This window comes from Mobula hypostoma, chromosome 16 (genome assembly GCF_963921235.1).
Source record: "Mobula hypostoma chromosome 16, sMobHyp1.1, whole genome shotgun sequence".
Lineage (NCBI taxonomy): Eukaryota > Metazoa > Chordata > Chondrichthyes > Myliobatiformes > Myliobatidae > Mobula > Mobula hypostoma.
In genome coordinates this window covers 22,450,537-22,476,389 of record NC_086112.1, presented here as the reverse complement: position 1 = coordinate 22,476,389, position 25,853 = coordinate 22,450,537, and the positions used below count along the sequence as shown (strand labels likewise).

General features: G+C 40.9%; 1 protein-coding gene across 10 annotated transcripts in view; it reads left to right on the top strand.

Moving 5' to 3' along the window:
- Positions 1-1,233: 1,233 nt before the first annotated feature.
- pja2 (praja ring finger ubiquitin ligase 2) overlaps positions 1,234-25,853 on the top strand; it is a 63,176-nt gene continuing 38,556 nt past the window's right edge. For 3 of the 10 annotated variants that reach the window (XR_010020585.1, XM_063068636.1, XM_063068629.1), the window contains exons 1-4: positions 1,246-1,526; positions 9,216-9,352; positions 10,378-10,639; positions 23,994-24,185. Coding sequence is in view for 7 of the 10 variants with exons in the window: in XM_063068636.1 (XP_062924706.1) it covers positions 23,996-24,185 (190 nt within the window). In the remaining 3 variants the exon portion in view is untranslated. Of the gene's footprint in view, positions 1,527-9,215; positions 9,353-10,377; positions 10,640-10,693; positions 11,323-23,993; positions 24,186-25,853 lie in introns of those variants that run through there. The other 7 variants (XM_063068632.1, XM_063068630.1, XM_063068637.1 and 4 more) reach the window with 7 other exon arrangements.

Below are 25,853 nucleotides of genomic sequence, written 5' to 3'. Positions count from 1 at the left end.
ATTAATTTCTGTTCATTACATATGTGAGGCCACTTTTCAGAACTGTCTGTGGTGTGCAGAGACCTTGGCATGGTCTGGGAACTTTCCCAGCACCTTGTAATGACAACGCTTAAAAATTTTCATGTTTCAGAGGTTCTTAGATTTTGGAATTTTGGATGATGCGTACATAACCTGAATTTAAATTTTTAGAAGGCATTTGATAAGGTCAGCAACACCTTAGCACCTGGACTTGTGGGTAATACAATGGCATTAATCACAATTTGTTTAACAGACTAAAAGCAAGGAATGGGGAATAAGAATTCTCTGGTTGGCATGCTATGACAAATGAGATACTTCTGGCACCATTTCTTGGGCCCTAGCTATTCGCAATCTATATCAACTATTTGGATGAAGAGACCACGTATCATATTTCCAGAGTTGCTGATGATACAAAACTAGGTGGAGTCGAAGAGTGAAGAGGATGTGTAAAGGGACTATGGTAGGAAATAAGCATGCAAGTAAATTGGCAAAACGTGCAGATGTAATATACTGAAATATGACTCATCCACAAAATGGGAGAAACAAGGAGAAAGAGTAATAAAGGAAGAGGTTACAAAAAAAGATAAAGGTTATAGGAAAGATAGAATAATAAGAAAAGGAGAGCAAGGTTTGGACAGGCAGTTAATAATCTCATCAGCAGGAAACACACAAAATGCTGTTGGAACTCAGCAGTTCAGGCAGCATCCATGGAAATGAACAATTGACGTCTAAGGCCCAGACCCTTCTTCATGACAACAGCTGTAGAGTGAGACAATTCATTTGAGGTTCTTAGTACCTTCTGTGCGAAGACGTTACCTCAGATCTTTTAAATCTCCCCTCGTTTCATGTAGCTATCCTTCTAATTTTCAACACCTCAACTTTGATGAAAAGACTATGACTATCTACCTTATCCATACTCCTCCACCCTTTACTTTGTGTTGTGACATTCCCTCGTGAAATCGATATTTTCCCTAACTTCTATTAGTTGCTCTCTCCCCATTTCCATGCTTTTTTATTATCCTCTTCATTTGACTTTCCTCCCCCACCCCCCCGTTAGTCAATCTCTCCCAGCCACAATTCATCACCTTGCCTATTGCGACCAAACTATTTCCCTCCATCCCCATCTTACTTTCCCTCTCCCAGTCCGGGTCCGTTGTGGGGTGGGCGCTGATTGGCTGGTGTTTCCTCAGTGACGTGATTATTTATTGCGGGTCTCGCGCAGTGTTTTTCTCTGCTGAAAGAGTGACGCTACTTGGATATCCAGGAAGAGGAGACAAGGACGGGGAGGGTAACTGGTTGTCCGCTGTCGTTACTATTGAATGCTTGCTCCAAATAGCTAAATGAGCCGCAACAACTGCAAAAATGATCCGCTGTAACATGCTCAGAATTCCAGAAATCTGACTTATTCCTAGTCTATTCTCAGCTTCTGGACCCCTACCAGCAGAGCCTAAGGAATGTGTCGCATAATATAAAACTTCAGTCGTGGAAAAATACAGGTTTCTATTTCTGTACGTATTTTAGATGAGCGCAAATGGCTTGCGACTGCACCGAATTGTGTTGCTTTGAAGATCTGTGCAGTGACAGGATAGCTGTTCAATTTGATCATGGCCGCCGTGTCTCAATGGCGATTCCAATTGAGTTTTGCGTGACCCGGATACGCTGAGGCGATGTTGCCCGAAAAAGCAAATAGAACTTTGGAACCTTTCTGATGAAATTCATTTTACTTTTTTATTTAGCTGGTTATGAGGTTGGGTTATTTCTATCGAGTAAGGTTCATGGCATTATATAGGACACAAAACATCGGGGACAAGTTGATCTCCAGCCAAAACCAATGTGCGGATATCTTGTAATAAATTTGTTACATAATTTGGTTCAAACCTTGAAGTCAGGTGGTACCTTGGATGTGTTGTCTGGCTTTGTTTTAATTTCCCCAACTTGGGATCTCTGGCTGTAGTATTTTAAATGTTTTGGTACATAAATATTTTTGAATGTTCTCAACGTATTTAAATAAGCTTATGAGAAAAATGTTTAAAAGGTAAATGAGGTTTTGTAAGGGTAAGCTGTGCCTCAGTGAGGTAATATGTTCTGTGCCCATTGGCGTCTTGTCTGTCAATTTAAAAGAGGCAGAGCTTCAAAAATTATTTAATTACTTGTAAATCATTTAGGGATGTTATGTTTTGACTTCTGTCTGCTGCCATATTTACCTTTACTGTATTGTAAGCTGTTCCTTCCCAAGGGCAGTAATGCAGTTAGATTTCTGCTCTGCTCCATCAGGCTTTGTGTTTTTAAAAGGACAGATTTGAGTTCAATGTCAAATCACCTTTGTAGGAGCCAGCATTCCTAGACGCCTAAGGAGACTGAGATAATTCCTCTATTTATAATGTGTACTGCTTATTACCTGATAGTATTGTATTTTTGTGAGGGAAAAGTTGAAGGAGAAAGATTTATATATAAATCGAAAAGAACAGCAGATGCTGGAAATATTCAAGTCAGGTCACACCTGTTTCTCCTTTCACATAAATAACATGACCTGCCAAGTGCTTCCAGCAGTTTCTGTTATTTCAGATCTCCAGTTTTTTTTTAAGGTTAATGTTTCCATAAGTGCTTTGCTTTGAACCTAAGAACATAAGAAAAGGCAAAAATAGGGCACTCAGCTGCTTGTTCCTGGCCCACTATTCAACAAGATTTGCTCTACTTCCCCGCACTAACCTCACTGCCTCCCAGTCTGGATGAAGAAGTATCTTCTCGCCTCTGTTTTGAATGGCCAAATCTTATTTCAGACTCTAATTTCTGGTTGTAGATACACTTTCCAGGACAAACTCCACTCCACCATTAATATTTTTTCTTAAACCTTTGGCAAGTTTTCCTTTATTGTGAGCTAAGGAATGTCTTGTTTTATTGTTCCTTTTCACTGGGGGGGGGGGACATTAATCTCTTGGTTGTTGACATATGGGAAATAGCATATACCTTTCTGCCTTTCTGTGACTTAACTTCCAGAAAGTTTACGCATATGCGAATGATGCCAATGTTAAACTGAAATAGGTAGTACAGTAAAAGTTGGAATGATGTTGGCATCAAAATGAGTGTTGTTTTTACTTGACATTAATGTAGATGATTAAAATGTCAAATCCTGACATGTCTTCATAAGTCTGGAAGAAGAGTATAATACAAATATTACATTTGGAAATAAATACCATTGAGGCCAATATGCCACATTGTCATTCTGACTTTTGTAATTCATGTCCAAATAGAATTCTTTGTAAGCAAAGTATCATTATTATTTACCATCATGCTGAATCTACAATACTGCTGTTATGTCTGCTCTGAACATAGGAAAAAAATCTATTTTCTAGTTTATAAAAATAAAGTAAGGAAATCACTTGTTTACTACATCATTAAATCGCTAACCTGAAATACACTCTCAATTTTGTTGGAGCCTATATTTCTGAATATATACGTTAAAATTTTCATAAGATGATGGTTAAGATGTGAAAAGTATTAGCAATGTCAATTTGCCATTATAAGTTATGGAAATTAATCTGGAGTAATTATGAATGATTCAGTAAATGCCTCAGGACAGTTTTGAGGTTATTTGGTTGTAATTGTTATGATTATAGTGCTATATTTGGAATACCATGTAGATTTAGTAGGCATTAATGTATTGAAGACTGGTGAAGTGAGTTATATATAATAGATAAGGCAACTTGAAATATTAATGTAGAGTTTTTGATTCAATATTGTGATTCATGTTAATGTCTTGAAATTAAACTGGTGTTCTTCACTAGTCACTTAGGGCATATGATACAACTCTTGTGTAGTAGTAGCATTTCAAAGCTTGCAAATGACACAAAATTTTTGTAGTTAAACATGAAAACAAACTGAAAGCCTCAGGAGCTTTTAAAAAAAAACACTAAACGTTAGGAAATCATCCTAAGTCTTTTCAAATCCAGGCCTTCCTGCTTGGCTCCATCAAAGATCCAAGGAACCTGCTTTCCAATGACTGCATCTTTTGTGTCTCCAAATAATTATTCTGTTTATTTGGGCACCTGTTTTACAAGTAACACCAAAGACGTACAGAGATTGTCATAACTCTTAGTTCTGAAGTACAATTAGAAAAGTTATCTTTTGTATAATGCTAGAGAAGGTTAAGAAGGGTTTGGTTAAGGGGAACAAAAAATAGAGAGCAAGCTGTTTCAGATAACTGGTTAAAGCACAATTAGCTGAAAAGCATTCTTTGCAGTTTGAGGTTTTTGTGAAACGGAGTTGGGTGACGAGACTCAAAGTTGAATTTATTGGAGTTGCAGAAGAAAGGTTGTTACTTAGACGAGATGTGATTGATTTAAACTGCTAAGAGGCATTGGTGAGAAAAGTTTATTGGTTTGAACTGTGAGATTCCTATTTTCAAATAGATGGGCTAAGGAATAGAAAGTGACGAAGTAGATCTAAAATTATTGGGAACATCTGAAGGAAATCTAGGTTTGCAAAATGGGTTCCAAGTAATTGATTGGATCACTTCCACTCCAGCTTTCTCTTTGTACTGTATATCTCTCTTGTATTTTCTGTCTGCATGTAGGGTCTTGGCGTAAAATGCCAGTTGTACCTTTCCCTGTACAGATTGTACGTGATGTACTGATTTCCTCCAGCAGCCCATTTCTTCCTCTGGAAGTACTGAGCACATTGGGCAGCATTTGTGGAAAGAAACAGTTGCTGGTTTTATTTTATATTTCCAACATACTTCCAATTTTTCATTTAGAAGATGGTAATACAGGTTTACTTATCCTGCCACTGGGTTTGGAGGAATTTGCTGAAATGATGTTGGCCGTAGTTTGAGGTACCTGCCGTAGTTAGTTCATGCTTTTTCTAGAAAGGAAATTAATCTGATTGATTGTGGCTGTTCGTACCGTCTGCCACGGGTCCTACTTAATTGCCTCAATGGCCAGAGAGCTCACCCACTGATTGCAGTTTGAATTTCATCCAGCTAGAAGGACAATAGGCACTGTGCAGCAACTTGTAAGAGCCTGGGAGCAGCATCAATAACTATATGTGGACTTTTTTGACGTTAGAACTGAATGTCAGGGATAACGACCATAGAATGGAGCTTTTCCGCCTGTCGGTTGAAAGAACTCTTAAAATTGATTGCCCTCAGAAATTTATATCTTCTATTACATCTCAATATAGGGGTGCAAGCCATTACTTTGAACAATCCACCTCAGATCCAGTATAATCTGGTTAAAGCAAAGTGTGTCATTACTTTGTTTTTCTCAGTCTCTCTCATAGCAGTTTTATACTCGGCCTCTACCATGTTTCCCACTTTCCCAGTGGAGTGAAGTTAATCTTCAGGATGGTTGGGAATGTATTCATCTGATATCAATTTCAATCTAGAGCCAACTTTCGTCATCTGTGACAGACAAGGTTTTGGTCAATTTATGCACTTGAAGTGTGCAGGGGATTGGATCATACATTAACTATGCATTTAAAAAAAAAAATTACCTTCCAATCTATCCCCATAGCACAGCACTGCTTCCTGATAATAAAGGTACATCCTGAGATTCTGGAAAATATGGATGGCTTTCCCATTCATTGGATTAGTTAAAATGTGAGCTACACAAAGCTATTGATCTACTACTCATCCTTACTGAAATATGTGTCATTGTAATAGATGGTTCTAAATATAGCAATGAATACTATCACAATAAAAGTTAAACCACAGTAGATCTCCAGTAATCCACTATCTGCCTGTGAAGATATCACAACAGTTTGGCAATTTATTCACCAGGTACCATATGCTCTGCTCTCTTCAGACTCAGCAAGGTCAGAGTTCTTGTACTCCCTCTTCCTGCATGGGTACCACAATTTCCAGGCTCTTCCGTTCTTTTAAACACATCTGATTAACTAAAAAAATTTAGGTTTTACCAAGTGCTTGGTTGTCAAAGGAAATAAATGCAGAAAATCTAATCGTCCAGGAGCACTTAAACGCAGAACATAATGGATTATTGATTTTACTGTATTTGGATGTGTAGGACTGAAGAGCAAGTTTAGTTACTTGTACCTGGAGAGCGAACAAAAAGCAGTTGTTCATGTTATCACAAATAAACTTTCTTTCAACATAAATCTAGAATTTATGCTCAATGGTCAGTGTGCTTTGGCGCCAGCTTGATCCACTGCAACAAGGCCCTGCACGTCAGCGGACTCTTACTCAGTTTAACGATGGGTGACTTTTTTAGGCAGGAGATTGAGACTCAACCATCAAAAAGTTAAGTGTTTTATTAAACTGTTTTTGTGATCAAATTTATCAAAAGCTCCAAATTTCTTTTAGTAACATGCCAAAATTCTTAGCCTAGTAAAGCTATTGAAGCATATATTTTTAAAAATCTTCTTTGATTACACCTTGCTAAAAGAAGTGTAGTAACTTGTATCCATTGGTGTTCATTCACTGAAATCAATAGAGAAGAATCAACCAGGTACAGGAAGTTTGAGGGGGTTCTCCATTAGAGTTGGGTTCCTTTACCAAATTTCATGAAAAGTGTCGAACTGCATCTTGCAAAATAGCTGCGAGCATAGCTTTGGGTTCTCTTGAATATTCTGACTCTTGTGTAGACAATATTGTCAATTGCACGTGTAATTTTTGCTTTTATGTAGTATTTTCCACATCACTTTTTATGAAACTACTTTCTAAATCCCCATGTTACCCATTAGGTGATACAATAAGTTTTGAGTTGGAAATGTTGATTATAAACGCAAAATAATCTGCAGATGCTGTAAAAGATCAAAGCAACACTTTCAGTACGCTGGATGAACTCAGCAGGTCAGGCAGCATCAGTCAGAAACGATGAGTCGACCTGCCTTAATTCAGCTACATTTAATAAGATTTTGTGGAGATCTTTAACATTGTACTGCATGCAAGTTGATTCATTGTTACTCATTGTGTTTTATTTTATAATTGGAGGGTTTGAACTTTATAGCTGTTTCAGGAAGAGATGAATTTTTTTTTAATACAGCAGTGGCAGATTGATCAAACTGGAAAAGTGTATGAATTTTGTTCCACAAACCTGAGAACTTTAGTGGCTCTTAACTGAAGCTGGTCAGAAACTCCATAGCAGTTCTCAGATTGTTATAAATGGAAGTGATTCCATCTGAGAAATTCTTTGGCATCATTTTAGTCATAGTCATACTTTATTGATCCCAGGGGAAATTGGTTTTCATTACAGTTGCACCATAAATAATTAAATAGTAATAAAACCATAAATAGTTAAATAGTAATATGTAAATTACGCCAGGAAATAAGTCCAGGACCAGCCTATTGGCTCAGGGTGTCTGACCCTCCAAGGGAGGAGTTGTAAAGTTTGATAGCCACAGGCAGGAATGACTTCCTATGATGCTCTGTGTTGCATCTCGGTGGAATGAGTCTCTGGCTGAATATACTCCTGTGCCCAACCAGTACATTATGTAGTGGATGGGAGACATTGTCCAAGATGGCATGCAACTTGGACAGCATCCTCTTTTCAGACACCACCGTCAGAGAGTCCAGTTCCATCCCCACAACATCACTAGCCTTACGAATGAGTTTGTTGATTCTGTTGGTGTCTGCTACCCTCAGCCTGCTGCCCCAGCGCACAACAGCAAACATGATCGCACTGGCCACCACAGACTCGTAGAACATCCTCAGCATCGTCTGGCAGATGTTAAAGGACCTCAGTCTCCTCAGGAAATAGAGACGGCTCTGACCCTTCTTGTAGACAGCCTCAGTGTTCTTTGACCAGTCCAGTTTATTGTCAATTCGTATCCACAGGTATTTGTAATCCTCCACCATGTCCACACTGACCCCCTGGATGGAAACAGGGGTCACTGGTACCTTAGCTCTCCTCAGGTCTACCGCCAGCTCCTTAGTCTTTTTCACATTAAGCTGAAGATAATTCTGCTCACAGCATGTGACAAAGTTTCCTACCGTAGCCCTGTACTCAGCCTCATCTCCCTTGCTGATGCATCCAACTGTGGCAGAATCATCAGAAAACTTCTAAAGATGACAAGACTCTGTGCAGTAGTTGAAGTCCGAGGTGTAAATGGTGAAGAGAAAGGGAGACAAGACAGTCCCCTGTGGAGCCCCAGTGCTGCTGATCACTCTGTCGGACACACAGTGTTGCAAGCACAGGTACTGTGGTCTACCAGTCAGGTAATCAAGAATCCATGACACCAGGGGAGCATCCACCTGCATCGCTGTCAGCTTCTCCCCCAGCAGAGCAGGGTGGATGGTGTTGAACGCACTGGAGAAGTCAAAAAACATGACCCTCATAGTGCTCGCTGGCTTGTCCAGGTGGGCGTAGACACGGTTCAGCAGGTAGACGATGGCATCCTCAACTCCTAGCCGGGGCTGGTAGGCAAACTGGAGGGGATCTAAGTGTGGCCTGAACATAGGCGGGAGCAGCTCCAGAACAAGTCTCTCCAAGGTCTTCATGATGTGGGAGATCAATGCCACCGGTCTGTAGTCATTGAGGCCGCTGGGGCGCGGCGTCTTCGGCACAGGGACGAGGCAGGATTTTTCAGGGTAAAGTGGTATGTGTGACTTCTAGACATTCTTGATAGTATATAGTGAGTGTAGTTTTTTTTTAAATGAAGCATCGTTTGATTTCCTAGTGCAATGCCACATAGTTTCAGAAACAGAATTATACTAATTTGGGCCCTCCAGTTGCAATGTGCAGGCAATATTGGGCCAAAGGTGACTGGTCTCAGAAGCAGCATTCTCAGCATTATTGGCTAGTATTGCAAAAATGATATCCTAACATTGTCACAAGGTGAGCCTTGGCAACTGAGAATTCCTTCCATCTATTGTCTTTACCTCCACACATATCCTGACACCCTTCCTTTCACCTCACTATCTCTTATATATGGTCTCTCACCTGTATTATTCCAGTCCTGCCACTTTCCCCCTTTTTCCCAGGTTTCTGCACTGTCTGTATTTCTCTCTCTTACTGCCATTTCCCTATCTCCACTGCTCTTCCTCCCTGTGTCACTCTGTCTGTCTGACGTCCATTGACATGCCTCTCCCACACGCACACAGACTGTGCTCCATTTCTTCTTTTGTTGTTGGACTTGATGGTAACTATGATCTTGAATGTTAACACCCATTTCACACAATCACCTGAGAAGACCACAGTATGTTATTTCTATTCAAAAACTTCTTGCAATATTCTCTATTGCAGGTGACGGTCACAAAAAAAAAACAGATGGCTGACTCAGCAGACCAAAGACACCAACTTTGAGACACCCCTGGAGGAGGGAAAAATGGAGTAGTGATTTCCTCAGGCACCAGAAGTGGAGCATTACCAGGGGCAGCTGGGTATGAGCTAATTGCACCTTATTGCAGCTTGCTCATCAGTATAGGTTTTTTGAATTGCAAATAGCGTATCTGTCATTATAAGGGCCCATTTTCAAGCAAAATCATAGACTAGAGCATTCATTAATTAATCTATTGAGCAGTACATAGCTGAGTAGGCCCTTTGGGCCATACTGCCCCAACAACCCCACAACCCTGATTAGCCTAACCTAATCATGGGACAATTTATGATGACCAATTAACCTACCCGGTACATCTTTGGACTGTGGGAGGAAGCCACTGCACCCGGGAAAAACCCATGCATTTCAAGGGAGGATGTACAAAGACTCCTGTCAGAGCGGCACCAGAATTGAACTCCGAGTTCTGGAATGCTTCTAGCTGTAATAGTGTCATGCTAACTGCTGTACCACCCAAGCTGTTATTAATCATTGCTATTAGCCAGATGCAAACATTGGCCGAAGTACATATCAGAGTTGAACTTGAAAAGGGAGTCACCACCTTTAAATTAAAAGTAAATGCATGTGCTACCCATATGTCAATGTTTTCCTTGATGTATATGTTGACAGATCAATAATCCTTTATCAGCACTTTTGTTTATATATGTAATCCAATATACGTAAACTTGCTTATGACAGACAACCAAGCTAATCATCTAATGAGATATCAATTCTGTACAACTATCATAAAGAGATCAATAATTAAAGAAGTTTGTGAAGTGTAATGCAGAACTCTGAGCATAAGGATCCTAAATTCTGTGAAGTTATTCTTTGCTGTGACCTGGATGTCTTCATGAGTCATTACAGCTTTCATTGAAAACCTTGTCTTGTGCAAATGTCTGGCTGTGGCATCTTCAGTTCCAGCTTAAGCTCAAGAACCTAGAAGATGCAAGTCAGTGTTCACAAGAAAATGAAGGTTGCAGAAGAGCATACATTTGTGTTTGCAGATAAAAGGCAGGCTTAGTGCTGAGAATAAATATTTCCTGGTGATTATTGCTGCAAGACAATCTAATGTTCTCCATTTCTTTCAAGGTTTCTTTCCTGTGGTGAGAAAGGAAACCCTGTTGCAGAAGAGCACTCCACTTCACCTTTTCCCGCACAGCAACAGTCCAGTTACTGGAACGGCAAGGGAATGGATTGAAGGGAATTGGTTTGTGGCATCAGTGGCTTATAGTTGGGCAAGAGGAGAATCAGACCTACCATCTCAGCTTCACAAAACCGAGCCCTGTCAGTAGTGCTGAGTCAAAGATCGAATGAAGTCCATGAAAAGGAAGCATTTCGGCGAAAGTCTTTGGTAGGCATTCTAAATTTTTGGAGCAGTATCTATTAAGCCAAGTTAGCTCCATGAGATGAATGGAAACATGGGTTAATCTATGCCTATGTTTTGTCTGGAGCTAGTGCAGAGCAAGGAGAGCCTTGCTTTTACTCTGAGAGTGATCTTTGCTTCTGTGCCAGGCAATGCCAATGCCAAGGAAATTCCATGGCTGAGAGTAAAGGTTCTTTTGGGGCATAGTCCTAGACCTTCAGAGCTCTGCTAACCATGAGCAAGCAGATTCCCTGGTACTACAGCTTGCTTCTCTGCAAGACGTTAGTACTGCGATAATGAAGAGGACAGCCTTGTTTCATTGGCCCATTGGCCGGTCTCTAGATGCTTTAAAGACAGCCAGGTGCCATGGAGTCCTGTTAGCAGAGCAGAAACTGAAAACTCTGTCCTTTCAGAAGTCAGGATCCCTCCTGCAGCCTTCAACTGTCAGGTACTATTCTTGCCAGGGCACTTAAGCCTGCAGATTGCAGGTGCACCATTTGCTATCTTTTAGTCTGGAGCTGGTCCATCAATGGCACAAGCTCATCATTGATGTTCTGACAGAACCATCTGCATTTGAACCAAGAAGGAAGCCAAGCATCAGACATGGGAAGCACCATGGTAGGGATTCTAAACCTAACTGGAAAATCACTGCAACCAAGGTACAATTGGTGGTGAGTAGATTTTTAATCATTGCTTCTGTTAGTTTCCTTTGCAACAAATATTTTGTTTAATTTAAACATGTGCAGCTCATGCTGATTGGTGTCATTGAATTTATCTGACCAGATTCTGCTCATTGTTTTCATCAGTCAAACTGCAGTACAGAACAATATGACTATCAGTGTAAAGAATGCACGTTGCACTCTGTCGTTCTGTATTGCAAGAACATAACTTTCTGTACTTGGGCGATGCTCTTCCATTTCTTGGATAACTGTCTTCTGTTCATTCAAAGTAAAGATCAAATTAACCTAACCCTAAATAGGAATCCTGGATGCCATTTTATGAGGCCATGTGGAGTTACTCAGGCTACTTTACCAAGTGTGACATCAGTGAAATACAATGTCTTTTTGCAGCTTTTGGAGTCCCTGTCATCTTTATACTTATTAGTAATAGCTAAGTGGTCCAAAGGCAAATAATCATGATATATTGTAGAGGTAGGGCTTCCACAAAAACTCGCAGTGACTCTGACATTCTACTCCCTGGGCTGACCCAGTAGCCCATGAGATCCCTTTGAAAATGTGATGATGATCCCGGTTTATTTCACTACGGGATGCCAACATCAACAGTTCGTGTCATTTTCCATGGCTTGCTGTTTGAGAAATGATTTAATATTCAAGTCATTAATGGGAGAGAATTCAGAAGAGGAAAAATGGACCTTTGTTTGAAACACATCTTTCAATAGCACCAATATCGCGTTCCTTTTATCGAGCCTGAGTGTGCCTCTCAGAATGCGATCGCGAGGAAATCTGCAGATGCTGAAATTTCAAGCAACACACATAAAAGTTGCTGGTGAACGCAGCAGGCCGGGCAGCATCTCTAGGAAGAGGTGCAGTCGACGTTTCAGGCCAAGACCCTTCATCAGGACTAACTGAAAGAAGAGCTAGTAAGAGATTTGGAAGTGGGAGGGGGAGAGGCTCCCACTTTCAAATCTCTTACTAGCTCTTCTTTCAGTTAGTCCTGACGAAGAGTCTCGGCCTGAAGCGTCAACTGTACCTCTTCCTAGAGATGCTGCCCGGCTTGCTGCGTTCACCAGCAACGTGTTGCTCAGAATGTGATGTTGTGTTTCTAATTGTGTAGTTTAATATGTCAAATTGGTTGCAGTTACCATTGCAGTTTCAAATGAGACCAGGAGTATTTTGATTGAGAAATTATGACTCTTTTGTAAACCAAGAACTATGAGTCTTGGAGATAGGTATTCAGCATTGAAAACAGGTCCTTCAGCCCACTGACTCTGTACTGGCCATCAACTGCATATTTATATTAATCCTACTTTAATCCTATTTTCCATTTTCTCCATGTTCTTATCATTTCAAAAGATTCTGTCACTCACCTACATGAGGACAATTTATAGTGTCTAATTGCCTTCCCAATGCTTGTCTTTGGGATAGCAGAAGTAACAGAGCACCCAGAGGAAGTCCATGCAAATCACAGGGAGAACGTGCAAACTCCACAAGGCCAGCAACTGAGTCAGGTTTCAACTCGGGTCTCTGGCTGTGAGGCTGCACCTTTGGTTCTGGCACAATGCTGCCTTTATTAATCAAGAGGAAGTTAAATGCCATCCAGACCTCACTGCAGATCCTTAATATTTTGTAAGTGTTCAGACGTTATATTGACTGCTGAACTAGACAGTTCAAACATCTCTGAAGTTTGTAATTAGGAAGCTGCTTATCATGATAGGAATTGACACAAAGATAGAGTAGGTGCTTGTTGTGAAAAGTAGAGGCAGTCACCAGATAATGTTGAGTAACATATTTGTCTATTTCAATCATGATAATGATTTTCTCTCAAGTATTGTCTATTTGAAGATGGTTTATTTAAGGTTTTGGAGCGACTGGAAGCTGAATCAGAACTTAAGACTGAGAGAAAGTCTGTCCATTTTAAGCAAAGTAACTTTCTGGAAAGCAATGGTTGTAGTATGACAGCATTGTGAAAATGGCAGTAAATGATAAACTTACTGGAGATCATTATCAGGGTATTGTTTGGGCTTAAATACCCGTGCAAGTCTCTGTGATTTGATAATGAGCAAGGGTGGATATTGTGGATGTGAGAATATTTCTGAGTGTTTTGAAGTTGCAGAACTTATTACTTTTAGCCAGTCACAACTGTTACATATGTCCCAAAATCGAGCCTTCAAGGAAAAGACCCAGTCCCTGCTCAATCTATTTAGAAATTCAGCAAATCAGCAGTCATAATCGCAGTCCCATCAGCAGTTAATGAAGAGCACTTGGGCTGCACTCTGCTGTGTTTAGCAGCCCAGGTGATCTACTCTTGGTATATCCTGAAAGGTTGAAACATGGCATGAAATTCCTGATGCTGACAGTGCGGACTATGTAACACTCACAAAACGCTAGAGCAACTCAGCAGGTCGGCAGCATCCGTGGAAAAGACTGGTCGATGTTTTGGGCCGGAACCCTTCGTCAGGACTGTAGAGGGAAGGGGCAGAGGCCCTATAAAGAAGGTAGGGGGAGGGTGGGAAGGAGAAGGCTGGTAGGTTCCAGGTGAAAAACCAGTAAGGGGAAAGATAAAGGGGTGGGGGAGGGGAGGCAGGAAAGGTGAAGAAAGAATAGGGGAAAACACAATGGGTTGTAGAAAGAGGTGGAACCATGAGGGAGGTGATAGGCAGCTGGGGGAGGGGCAGAGTGACATAGGGATAGGGGAAAGGAGGGGAAGGGAATTACTGGAAGTTGGAGAATTCTATGTTCATACCAAGGGGCTGGAGACTACCTAGACAGTATATGAGGTGTTGCTCCTCCACCCTGAGTTTAGCCTCATCATGGCAGTAGAGGAGGCCATGTATGGACATATCTGAATGGGAGAGGGAAACAGAGTTGAAGTGGGTGGCTACTGGGAGATCCTGTCTGTTTTGGCGGACGGAGTGGAGGTGCTGGACAAAGCAGTCCCCCAATCTGCGTCGGGTTTCACCGATGTAGAGGAGGCCGCACCGGGAGTACTGGATGCAATAGGTGACCCCAACAGACTGAAGTGAAGTGCTGCCTCACTTGGAAGGACTGTTTGGGGCCCTGAATGGTGGCAAGAGAGAAGGTGTAGGGATAGGTGCAGCATTTGCGCTTACAGGGACAAGTGCCAGGTGGGAGATCCGTGGGAAGGGACGTGTGGACCAGGGAGTCATGGAGGGACCGATCCCTGCAGAATGCAGAGAGGAGTGGAGAGGGAAAGATGTGCTTAGTGGTGGGGTCCTGTTGAAGCTGGCGGAAGTTGTGGAGGATATTGTGTTGGATCCAGAGGCTGGTGGGGTGGTAAGTGAGGACAAGGGGAACTCTGTCCCTGTTGTGGTGGCGGGAGGATGGGGTGAGAGCCGAAGTGCGGGAAATGGAGGAGATGCAGGTGAGGGCATCGTTGATGACAGCAGAAGGGAAACCACGATCCTTAAAGAAAGAGGACATTTGAGATGTCCTGGAACGGAAAACCTCATCCTTGGAGCAGATGCGGCAGAGACGGAGGAACTGGGAATAGGGAATGGCATTTTTGCATATGGCGGGGTGGGAAGAGGTATAGTTGAGGAGTTATGAGAGTCAGTGGGCTTGTAGAAGATGTCAGTGGACAGTCTATCTCCAGAGAGGGAGACCGAGAGATCGAGAAAGGGGAAGAGAAGTGTCCGAGATAGACCAAGTGAATTTGAGGGCTGGGTGGAAGTTAGAAGTAAAGTTGATGAAATTGACGAGTGTGGACTATGTGACTCCTCACCCTTGTCATCTTCCCCTTAGCAGCTTGTGGGTGTCATGGTGCAGCTTTTGCCCTGTTGCTCCTTTTGTCCCGGCTGTGGTCCTCACTTTTTATAGGCAGTGACTGAGTATGTCTAATAGCAATATTATGTTTTGTGCAGCAGATTACATTGTGGAATAAAGCATCGTCTTAGTTTGATCATTCATAAGTTGAACATCACTTCCCTGCACGAGCCCCAAACTGCTTGATTCCCTTAGATAAGTATAATTATCTTGAATGAATTAAGCAACTAAGTATCCTTATCCGTCTTGTATGGAGAGTTCCAAAAAAAATCACCACCCTCTGAATGAAGAAATTCTCCCACTTTTGTCCTGGACGGCTATCATCTTAATTTAAGATTGTGACCACTCTTTGCAGAATATCATCTTTGCACCTGTGTTGTCAAGCTCCAAAAGAATTTTGAATTGAAACAAGAAATACTGAAAATGCTCACCAGGTCAGGCAGCAACTGTGTTGAGTGAGACAAAAGTAACATTTTAGCTCAAAGGGTCTTCATTGGAACTGCAAAAGGGAGGAAAAAAGTTGGTCTTAAGTTGTAAAAAAAGGTTGGGGAAGTGGATGATGGAAGTCTTGGTCTAGGATTGCCATTGTGATAAACTTTTGAAACCATCAAATAAACAGGGCTGTTAGTGTGAAAACAAACCAAGGGCATATGAAATCAAATTGGACAGGAGAGGAAAAAGCAAAGAGAGCTTCAATTCTTCTCTTTAGAATCAAGTACTTTTCAATGGGATTACCTCTCACTCTCAAGAGTACAAGCCCAAGTTGTTTAATCTATCCTTGGACAATAAACTTCCCATCTCGGGTATCTGACTGGGGAACCTCTTTTATACCCCCTGATTTGCAAATATACCCCTCTTAGGAAGGGAGACATGTTTAGTCCTCATTTTGCAGTTGTTCTCTCACCAGGTGCTAAATATCTTAGACTCAAATCTCTTGCTATAATGGCCAGCATGCTAATTGTGTTCTTAACTGCAGTCTGTAACTTGATGTTAGCTTGGACTGCGTGCATGGATAGCTCCCTTTGAGCATCAACAGATTTCACTCCTCCAAATATTGCATTTATCAGTAGTTGTGGACTAGAATGATCTCGAGGTGACAAGATGTTTGAATGAGCTTGACTTCGTCCACAGTATCAACAGTCACACACAGCACATACAGCACATCTGGTTATGATAACAGGAAAACAGTCTCAAAAGAATAGCCTACGTCCCGAAGTGCTGTGGCATGCAGATTGATGATGCATGGGGTTGTTGACCTGGAGCCATGTTTCTGCAAGAGCAAGCACACAACAGTCCTCATCACACACTAGTGCTGCCGCAGATGAATGCAATCCAGCTTGTCTTCTACCGAGCAAACACCGGAGGGCAGCACTCAATCCAGCACAGTAGGGGTTGCCAACCCGTCGATCGTGATCGACCGGTTGATCTTTGAGACTTTCCCAGTAGATCCCGAAAAAAATGAAAAATAAATACACAAATACTGTTGTAATGTGAGCATTATAAAATAAGTAATACTAATTAGGATAATGGTAATATAGCAGTATTTTCGCTATTGAAAACTATTTGTAAAGAGAGATTGTTTCCGGGTTGTGGGGTTTTAGTTCCGTTCTTTCTGCCCTGTGCACATGTGTGTATAGCTCCCCCACCATTTTTTCTGCATAGCTTGTGCTGCATCAAAGTGACCAATTAGGTTAGATAATAGTACAGACTGTCGCAAATATTAATACATGGCACTCGCTGGTGATATCCTGCAAGGTAGCTGGCTAGCATGGCGGAGGCGCCATGAAAGAAAGCGAAAATGTACAACTTCCATCCAGAATGGGAAGAAGAATTTCTATTTACCTTAGTGAAAGATAAGTGTGTATGTATATTGTGCCACCAAACACAAGCACTGACTAAAAGAGGGAATCTGGAGTGGCACCGCAACACCAACCGCCAGGAATTTAAAGATACCTACCCCCCAAAGAGCGCAATTCGTGCCAGGAAAGTTGAGGAGCTGAAATCGGGGTTGAAGGTCCAACAATCATTTTTCACAAAACATGCTGCTCAAAATAAGGCTGCTATTGAAGCATCATTTCGTGCAAGTCACCTTTTGGCTAAACACAAGAAGCCTTGTACAGATGGCGATTTATTCAAGGAAGCAATAGTCATTACCGCAGAGACTGTTTTTAATGCTTTAAAAAAAAAAGGCCTCACAACTGCAATACATAATATACCGCTTGGTCCTGCAACAGTGACAAGGAGGGTAGAGTCACCGTCAGAGGATGTGGATCAACAAGTGTTAAAGGACTTGCCACTCTGTGAATATTTTTCACTACAGTTCGATGAATCCCTGGATGTAATGCAAACAGCTCAGCTTGTTGTATTTGTCAGAATGGCTTTCCAGGATTTTACAACAAAGGAGGACTTCCTCACTCTTTTGCAATTAAAGGAGAGAACGAGCGGTGAGGATATTTACAATGAGTTTAAAAAATATATCTGTGAAAATGACACCCCCATTCATAAACTGGTGGCAATTACTACTGATGGGGCCCCAGCAATGCACGGCGTGCGCGTTGGTTTTATAGCACTGTGCCGTAATGACCCTGATTTTCCCAGCTTCCTGGATTATCACTGTTAATGAATCAGGCCTTGGCTGGGAAGGTCGTGGACTTTTCTCATGTAATGGCACTGGTGGTCAAACTGATAAACTTGATTCGAGCAAAAGTGCTTCAGCACCGCTTATTCAAGGCGTTATTGGATGAGCTGGATGCCGCTTACTGAGACATACTTCTTCATGCTGATGTTCGGTGGTTGAGTCGCGGGAAAGTGCTACAACGATTTGTTGACTTGCTGCCTGAGATAAAGACTTTTCTGTCGACAAGAAACGAGGAGCACAAGGTGCTGTCAGATGATGCGTGGCTACTGGATTTAGGGTTTCTGACAGACATAAGGCTAAATTAAATGCACTTAACAACGAGCTCATGGGAAAAGACCAACACCTAACCCACATGATAAGCGCAGTAAATGCGTTTTAAGGCCAAGCTCGGTGTTTGGATTTCAAATTTAAAGAATGGGAGGCTGACACATTTTCCCAACTTGGAAAAAATGTTACAGGCCATCAAGGAAAAAAATGCTTTTTGCCCTGAGCAGTACTGTGCTCACCTAGACAAACTGGCAATAGAGTTCGATTGGCGTTTTGGGGAGTTGAACGTCATGAAAGATATTGCTGCATTTATTTCAAACCCATTTCTGCCGATCGATAAAGAACAGATAGCAGCCAAATTTCAGCAAGTATTTGGTGTGCCAAATGATACTGAAATGGAAATAATTGATTTGCAAAATGACATCAAGCTTAAAGCAAGATCAAGGGTTGGTGACTTCTTGGGGTTTGTCAGCAGGGAGAGGTTTCCTCATCTCACCACATGTGCACTGAAAGTCATTGTCTACTTCGGGTCAACTTATCTGAGTAAAATTGCATTTTCACAGATGAAAATTATTAAATCTAAGTACAGGAGCTGTCTTACTGACAGACACCTCACAGACGGTCTCAGACTGGCTGTCTGTAGTTATGAGCCAAATTTCAGGGAACTTGCAGAAAGTATTCAGCCCCAGTCATCACACTGAGTGCAACAGTCAATTTTTATTCATTTATTTGTCGTGTTGAAATAAAACTAAATAATGAAACGTAGAATTAAAGGTGTGAAATATTGTAATATTCTTAAAGAAAGACAGCTATGGCCTGTTTGATATGGTAGTTACAGTGTTTTCTTGTTTGAACTAATTTGAAAGTTTGACAGAAGTATTTTGTGTAATTCAAATACAATTAGCCCAAATAAAAGGCCTCAAATTGGAAGTACAATCTGAGCTATGTTTTCTCTAATGACTGAGTAAGTGGATCTTGCCTTTCACTAAGGTTGAGGTAGGGGATCTTGGGCTTAAAAAGGTTGGTGACCACTACAGCACAGACTTGAGTGCTCTCTTACACCACCTCCGGCATCATCTTCTCTGGGCATCTGCAACAGGCAATCCTGTTGCACAAGGGTCTGGTCTGCACAACTGATGCCATGCAGCTCTCCTACTGTGCGTTTCACCAGTGAACTGGACTTTTCTATATTACTGATGTCCAGCAGGGTCTTGTGATCACAAGGGTCTGGTCTGCACAACTGATGCTATGCAGCTCTCCTACTGTGCGTTTCACCAGTGAACTGGACTTTTCTATATTACTGATGTCCAGCAGGGTCTTGTGATCACAAAAGTGTCCAAGACAATCATTAACACCATCCGTTTTACCGTGCACTGCCTCCACGCACCACCCCTGACGCCTTCCTCCTTGGGCAGCCGTAGCAGGCAGTGCGGAACAAGTCCAGCTCCACCACCATCAACCTACAGCTCTTGATGTTCTCAGTTCCAGCAGTGTCTTGCACTTGCACAAAAGATGTTGGACTCCATTTCGCTGATTAAAGCAATGAGGGAGACAAACATCGAGACAAATGGAGAAGTTTGGAGATAGTTTGGGTGTTCCAGTGCTCTGCAGTCTCCAAGAGGATTCAGGGAGACAGAGGCAGAGTGCATGGACCTTGGGGTGGGCAGGCTGCAGGACAGACACACGCCACTGATTAAAGGGAAATGGGAGATTGCAGCACTGAGGTGAATGTGGATAATGAGCACCATCTGGCTGTCCTTTACCCTACCAGAGAGGGGAGAGCCTGCCACTGTGCCCGGAGAATGTTACCCAGGTTTACTGCGTTTTGGATATGGGTTTGGACGATAAACATTTTTTTCAGTCTTTTAGTTTTTATGTTCTGTGTTTTTCGCCTGATCTTTCTCTTTTTTTTTGTGTACTGGAAGGGGGACTTGGGGGTCGATGTGCTTATTCCATTTTGTTTGTTCTTTTATGTGGGAGGAGGGATTTGGGGGTTGATGTACCTGTTCGTTTTGTTCATTTTTTTTTGTGTGGGAGGAGGATTTCTCGGTTGGTATGCCTGTTCCATTTTTGTTCGTTTTTTTGAGCAGGGAGGGGGCATTTGGGGGTTTGATGATCGTGCTGCCTTTCTTTTCTTTCTTGGTTTCATGGCTACCTGGAGAAGAAGAATTTCAGAGTTGTGTACTTTGATAATAAATGAACCATTGAACCTTTGAGATGCAAAGGATGAATAATTAAACCTTTGTTTGGTATTGGAGAAGCCTCTGCGGCTGAACGTGCTGCCATCTTATCTTTGCTAGTTCTAGGCAGATGTTCATTATTAATTAGTTTTGGATGCCACATTATTTTCCGAGGTGCAAGGGAAGAGTCAAACTACAGTGTGAGTGTGCAGTAAGTGAGCTGACAATCTGCAGATTATAACAGCCAGGCTATAAATGCAGATAAGGGGTTAATGTTTTTTTAAATTAAATACTTTACCAATATACATGTCACTGATAGGGCTGGCATTAATAGCCCATCCTCATTTGCTTTTGAAATGTTGAGCTATAAGCCACCACTGCAGAAGTTCTCTTGACAGTGCATTCACAATGCTGTTGGGTTAGAAAATTTGAGATTGTATCTCCATAAAAGTGAAGGTACAATAATACATTTCCAAGAAGTAATGGTGTTTAACTTGCAGGAGAAATAGCCAGAAACTTGGTGCCTTTGTCATCCCTGATTGCAGCAGTCACAGGTTAAGGAGGTACCGTCATAGTAGGCTGGTGTGTAACTAGCGAATTTTGTGATGGGAGACATTCTGGCCATGATCGTGGATGGGTTGCTAGTCAGTTGGACTGCTTTAACTGGAATGGGTGAGTGTTGTTGGAGATGCACTCATCCAAAAAGGTATAGTTGCCTTGAACATGGTGGAAAGACTTTTGGTGTCAGCAGGTGAACCACGGCACAGGAGAGCGAAACTCCAATTTGCATATGAACTACAATATTTATGTGCTGCCCAGTTTTAGGATTAGGATTATGAAGACACGTAGTCCTCTTTTATTGTCATTTAGTAATGCATGCATTAAGAAATGATACAATATTTCCTCCGGTGTGATATCACAAAACACAGGACAGACTAAGACTGAAAAAACTGACAAAACCGCATAATTATAACATATAGTTACAACAGTGCACAATACCATAACTTGATGAAGAAGTCCATGAGCACAGTAAAGTTCAAAGTTTCTCAAATGTCCCACATCTCACACAGACGGGAGAAGGTAGAAAAACTCTCCCTGCCCTGCCAACCACAGTCCGACTCTGAGTCGTCTGAAAACTTTGAGCTCTGATCAGCTCTCTGACACCGAGTACTGAGCGCCATCTCTATCCGAACGATTCGACCTCCTTCTCGGTCGCCAAAAGCAGGCAAGGCCGGAGATTTTGAGGCCTACCCGCCGAAAGATTCCCGACCACCCAGTAATGATAGCAGCGAACAGGCGTTTCAGAAATTTCTCCAGATGTTCCTCTGTGCTTTCATGTCCATTCTTCATCAAATCAGAATTGTCCACGGCCCCTATTTAACAGATACAATATCATTTTTCACCAGAGGGCTGCGCACACGCAGGCACGCCGCCATCTTCTTCTCCCGGTGCATTAGTGATGATCTCCAGGATGTTATAGCCATGGTCATCCCATTGAATACTTGGGCCAGATGGTTGTGCACTTGTAATAACAATACCCATTTATCAACCAATGCCTGGAGTTTTTCATGGGTAATTTTGCATTCAGATGTGGTCAGTTTCAGTTGGGAGTTGCAAATAGAATTGTAATTAATCAGTGAACATCTCCCCTTCTGATGTAATGATCATTGAAGCTGTTGAATGTGGTTTGGCCAAGGAAGCTATGCTGAAGAACTCCTGCAGGGATGGAATGTTTGACCTCCTGTGGCCGGCCACAGCCATTTTCCTGTGTGAGACACAATTACAGACAATTGAGTATTTTCCCCTTGAAGACTTTTGACTTTAGTTTTGCCAGAGCCCCTCAATACCACAGAGAGTTAAATGCTGACTTAGTGTCAAGGGAGGTCACTCCCAACTCAATTCACCATTTGTAAAAGCAGAAAGTGCTGTGACTGAACTCATTTTCCAAGACCATTGCAATGAACAATTTCAATAGTTTTTTTGTTACTCTTTTTTTGATTACAAAATGAATTGATATTATCAGTGGATGCAGAAATATGTGAAAATTACTTACACTCTGCATTAACAACATGTTTGACAACCTAGTAGTTGTAATTTTTGAAATGTGCAAATAGGTTTTCCTCCCTAGATTTGTCTGTATTTCTCTTGAAAACTAATTGCATATTTCTACCATTCCCTCTCTGGATGATAGCAATATGGACATGGTGCTACTTTTCTGAATCAGTTAGGCTGCCTCAGCTGGTCTAGTATGTCTAGCTCTCCACTCTTTCATGCATGGTTCTACTTGTCAATAAGAAACAAAATGTGGTTCACCCAGATAAGGATGAATTAAGTGAAACATGAGCATGTTACATAGTTTGATCAGGTATTTCAAAAAGGAGGTGGAGGTTAGGTATTCGCATTTAGCATTCACTAGCTAATGAAGTATCTTAAAACTACATAAGCCATGATCATACTTGTGAACTTTGTAATCTAATGCTTCAGTAAAATTACTTGGTTATTGTTTGGTAATCATTTTCCTGCAGTAAAAAAGACTGTTAGTTTAACAAATTTTAATACTATTTATGATTGAGTTACATCGTAAAGAAATGTGATGCTGACTGATGCTAGTCTATGCTAATCCCTTTTCCCTGGAACTAGCCCATACCCCTCTGACTTTCCTATCCAAGTATCTGTCCAAATGCTTTTCAAACATTATAATTGTATCTACCTCTACCACTTCTGGTGGCTTAATGCAGATGGCCACCATTCACTGTGCGGGAAAAATTACCCCTTCAGATTTCCTTTGAGCTTCCGCCCTCTCACCTTAAACCTGTGCCCTCTGATTCTACACTCACTTGCCTGAGAAAGAAGACTGCCCTTTTGTACTATCTTTGCCTCTCATAATTTTCTATATGTCTATGAAATCACCTCTTAGTCTTAATATTCAGTGAGACGAGACCCAACCTATGTAATCTCTAAGAAGTACAACTTCTTATATAAACAGCTTCATCCATTTGATCTGCTATCATCTCCAAATTGTGTATGTGTAATTCCAGGACTTTATATTTATTTAAGTTTCACTGTTGTTTCCCCTTCATAATGTTAAACTCTAGATTCAGAAACAACGCCTTTTTTGCAAATGTCACCAGTGTTAATTAATATAGGCTTATTAGTTTGAATAATGAGGAAGTTGTTTGAATCTATGAACAAGTTGGAATGATTTTAAGCACTGAGTACTTGTGAACTTTGGAGTTATGAACCTGTAAATTCATGGCAGATTAATCAGATCGCTTCTGTGTTTGAGGAGGCCATCAAAATAACATTGGATAATGCCTAATCACAAACAAGAAAAGAAGTCTTTGGTGTAGACTTTCAGGTGTGCAGCTAGCCTGCAGTCCATGTGGAAAGTGGAGAATTATAACCAGAACTCTGTATTTCAGATTTAAAATAGCTCAAAGATATCAAACTGTGTAACTTATTTTCTAAACAGAAATCACTGTTTTGATTGAGACTGTAAAATAAAGCTCTCAGACATGTGATGCAGTTAAAATAAATATATGGTAAACTTGCTGTTTAAAAGTAATTGTTTTGGTCTTTTGTTAATTACTTTAAACCTACATGTAAAAAATAGTACTTCCTTTCTTTGTTCTGCTCCAACTTTGTGCATACTTCATTTCTGTAATTTAAGATATGTTGAGAACTTGCATCTAATTATTAATTTTCAGTGTAGACAATGGAAAGATACTGAAATTTTTTTTAAAAATTTGTGTCAGCAGTATTAGCTAATTTTTTTTGTTTGTTTTTGTTTGTAGTGATGGGTCAAGAATCTGGGAAGGCAGCATGGCCCAGACCAGCAGGAGGTTATCAGACTCTCACTGGAAGAAGATATGGGAGAAGGCATGCTTATGTTAGCTTTCGGCCCTCCATTGGCAAGCCATGGAAACATAATGAGCACCAGTGGGAAAGAATGGAGCCAAACACTGTTATGAAAGATGATGGTTTATGTGTGTTGCACTTTAAATATAATATGTGCTGTCTCAGAAGAATTAAGTAGATTTGGGCTTTCAAAAATAGGAGAAATAATAGATGCTGAAATAGTTAGAGCTATCAGATTTAAACCTCAATTCTGTCAACCACATCTTGTAATGATACATTAATACAATTTCTGAAAGTCTTTGATATATGTATTCATTGAGTCTAATAACTTATCATATTTGGTTTTACCTTTACCAGATCAAATCTGTGACTATTAGAATCAGCCTTTCAATTTTCACCAGTACTGTTACAGATATTAATTTTGACATGTTTTTAAAGAAATCTTTTATTCAGATGTGATAGAGAAGTTGTCAAAGTAAATTCTCTGCCAGGTTCAGTGTTTGATTCGTATCCTAGGTTCATTCTTTCCTGAGATTGAAAGGGAAATATTTTTGGCCTTCTACCCCATAGAAAATAGTTGAAACTAATATTGAATTAATCTAACAATGCACTGAATATTTTTTGTTCCCTTTCTCATTCTCATTTCTCTCTTACTGGGAATAGAATTTTAGAAGTAATTGCTGACCTGCAGTAACAATGGCATCTATACCTTTGCGGTTAGAGCTATAAAAAAATATAAACACTGTTTTAGCTTAATTCGTTTTCTAGTAAGATACCAGGATATTTTGGAGGATTTCTAATGTAATGTCAGTGAAGTTTATAAGAACTTATTGAACTCTCTAAAAAGGCCTTTGCCTTACTTCTCCAGGGCAATATCGACACCATCATGAACATAAATGCATTATAAGTGATGAAAATTGTACAGTATGTCATTGGCACATATTATCCTATCATATCCTTGGTTAGGTTTTCAGCAACATGAAGGAGATTGCTACCCAGTCAAATGTTCTTTCAGCCCTTTGAGAATTATAGTATTCTCTTCAACTGCTTCAGAACTATCTTGATTTTGATCTTTTTCGGAGGAGAAATCAATTAATGCAACTTGGGGTTGATTTGTGTAGTAAAAGAAAATTACATTTAGGGTGTAAGACGGAAGCTCTTTATGTTGGTTTTCACTGGGCAAATTTGAATAAAATTTCCGTGATATGTCTAAGACAGGGTAGATGGAATAGGATTTGAACAATGCCGATGATAAGAAATGGGCTTGTCAAGTTTAAGACAACATAAGAAAATAGATGCAAGATTGGTCCACTCAGCCCCTCAAGTCTCCCTGCCATTCACAAAATGCTGAAGGAACTCAGCAGACCAGGCAGCATCTATGGAAGAGAGTACACTGGACATTTTGGGCTGAAACTGAAGCATTGACTATACTCTTTTTACATAGATCATGCCTGGCCTGCTGAGTTCCTCCAGCATTTTGTGTGTGTTGCTCCGATTTTCAGCACTTGCAGATTTTCTCTACTTTGTCCCTGACATTCAGTATTCTTACGGCTAATGTGTAACACATCCTCTTTGTGCCAATTTCCCATAGCCTTCAATTCCCTGATGTTGCAAAAAATCTATCTGTATTTTCTTTAGGTACCCCAAATGATCTAGCCTTCACAACTCTGTGCTTGAGAATTTGAAAGATTGACCATTCTCTATGAGAAGAAATTCCATGCATATCAGTTTTGCATAAGTGCCCCCTAATCTTTTCGCTATGTCTGCATGTTTGAGTTGTTCTGAAATTGAAAACA